The sequence below is a fragment of the Sinocyclocheilus anshuiensis genome, unplaced genomic scaffold (assembly GCF_001515605.1).
Source record: "Sinocyclocheilus anshuiensis isolate Anshui unplaced genomic scaffold, SAMN03320099.WGS_v1.1 scaffold1079, whole genome shotgun sequence".
NCBI classification, from domain to species: domain Eukaryota; kingdom Metazoa; phylum Chordata; class Actinopteri; order Cypriniformes; family Cyprinidae; genus Sinocyclocheilus; species Sinocyclocheilus anshuiensis.
Genome location: NW_015548207.1, coordinates 45,950 through 46,827, shown reverse-complemented (window position 1 = coordinate 46,827; position 878 = coordinate 45,950). Strand labels below are relative to the sequence as shown.

The 878-nt window shown below is 36.8% G+C and overlaps 1 protein-coding gene across 1 annotated transcript in view; it reads right to left on the bottom strand.

Moving 5' to 3' along the window:
- LOC107653526 (keratin, type I cytoskeletal 17-like) overlaps positions 1 to 230 on the bottom strand; it is a 2,918-nt gene extending 2,688 nt beyond the window's left edge. The window contains exon 1 of the mRNA XM_016440275.1: positions 8 to 230. Coding sequence (XP_016295761.1) covers positions 8 to 163 — 156 coding nt within the window. The 5' untranslated portion in view covers positions 164 to 230. The remainder of the gene's footprint in view (positions 1 to 7) is intronic.
- Positions 231 to 878: the final 648 nt, after the last annotated feature.

The window sequence follows — 878 nt, the reverse complement described above, 5'->3', positions numbered from 1 at the left end:
AAGAGACGCGCACGCTGGAGCCCCCTGCACCTGCGTAGACACTTGGCGCATGACCGACGGCGATGCGCTTGGAGTATCCCCCGCTGAGCGACAGCGAGGTGAAGGGACGAGAACTGGAGCTGGACAAGCTCTTGCGTGAAAAAGACTGGGTAACCTGAGTCATGGTTTCTGTTCCTGTTGCCTTTGCGCTTTGTTGGACACCTCTGACAGCTACTTAATGGTTTTGGAGAGCCAATGATCTTTTTATACAGTTTTACCCATGGGTGGGGTTATTTCAGCTTATGTATGTAATGATTATCGGAATAGCATCAAACAGGTGTGTCCAGGATGCGCCCATAAAATGGCCCAGTACAGAACCCTGAGGCACGCCTAACCTGATCCAGACGATTTTATGAATAACCATTAATTCTAAGTTAATTCCCCAGAATTTAGGGTTTGATGGGTCAGGAGACATAACAAAAGAGTACCACTTTATAACGTTTGCGAACAATAACAGCCATTAAACATTAGCTAAAAAGGTCAGTAGTTCATACTGTCAAATGTATTACTTTATATAATTCATACAAGTACTGCAGTGTGACATGCCATAATTCATCTCAAAGTATTAAAAAAAAAAACACCAATTCTAACATTTTAATGAATGTTGCCTTTACAACCACAGATTATTAAGACTAAAAATATTTGTAGTTAATTTCAAAGGTAAAAATGAGATGACTTTTTTTAATTCGTTAGAATTTTGATGAAACTGTCATTTATTCTACCATTTTCATGCATGTGCTATGCTATTTTATGTGCAAGTATTTATATAATATATAAAATATATTATAATATATAAAAATATAACATATCAATTTTTTATGATATATATGTGTATATAT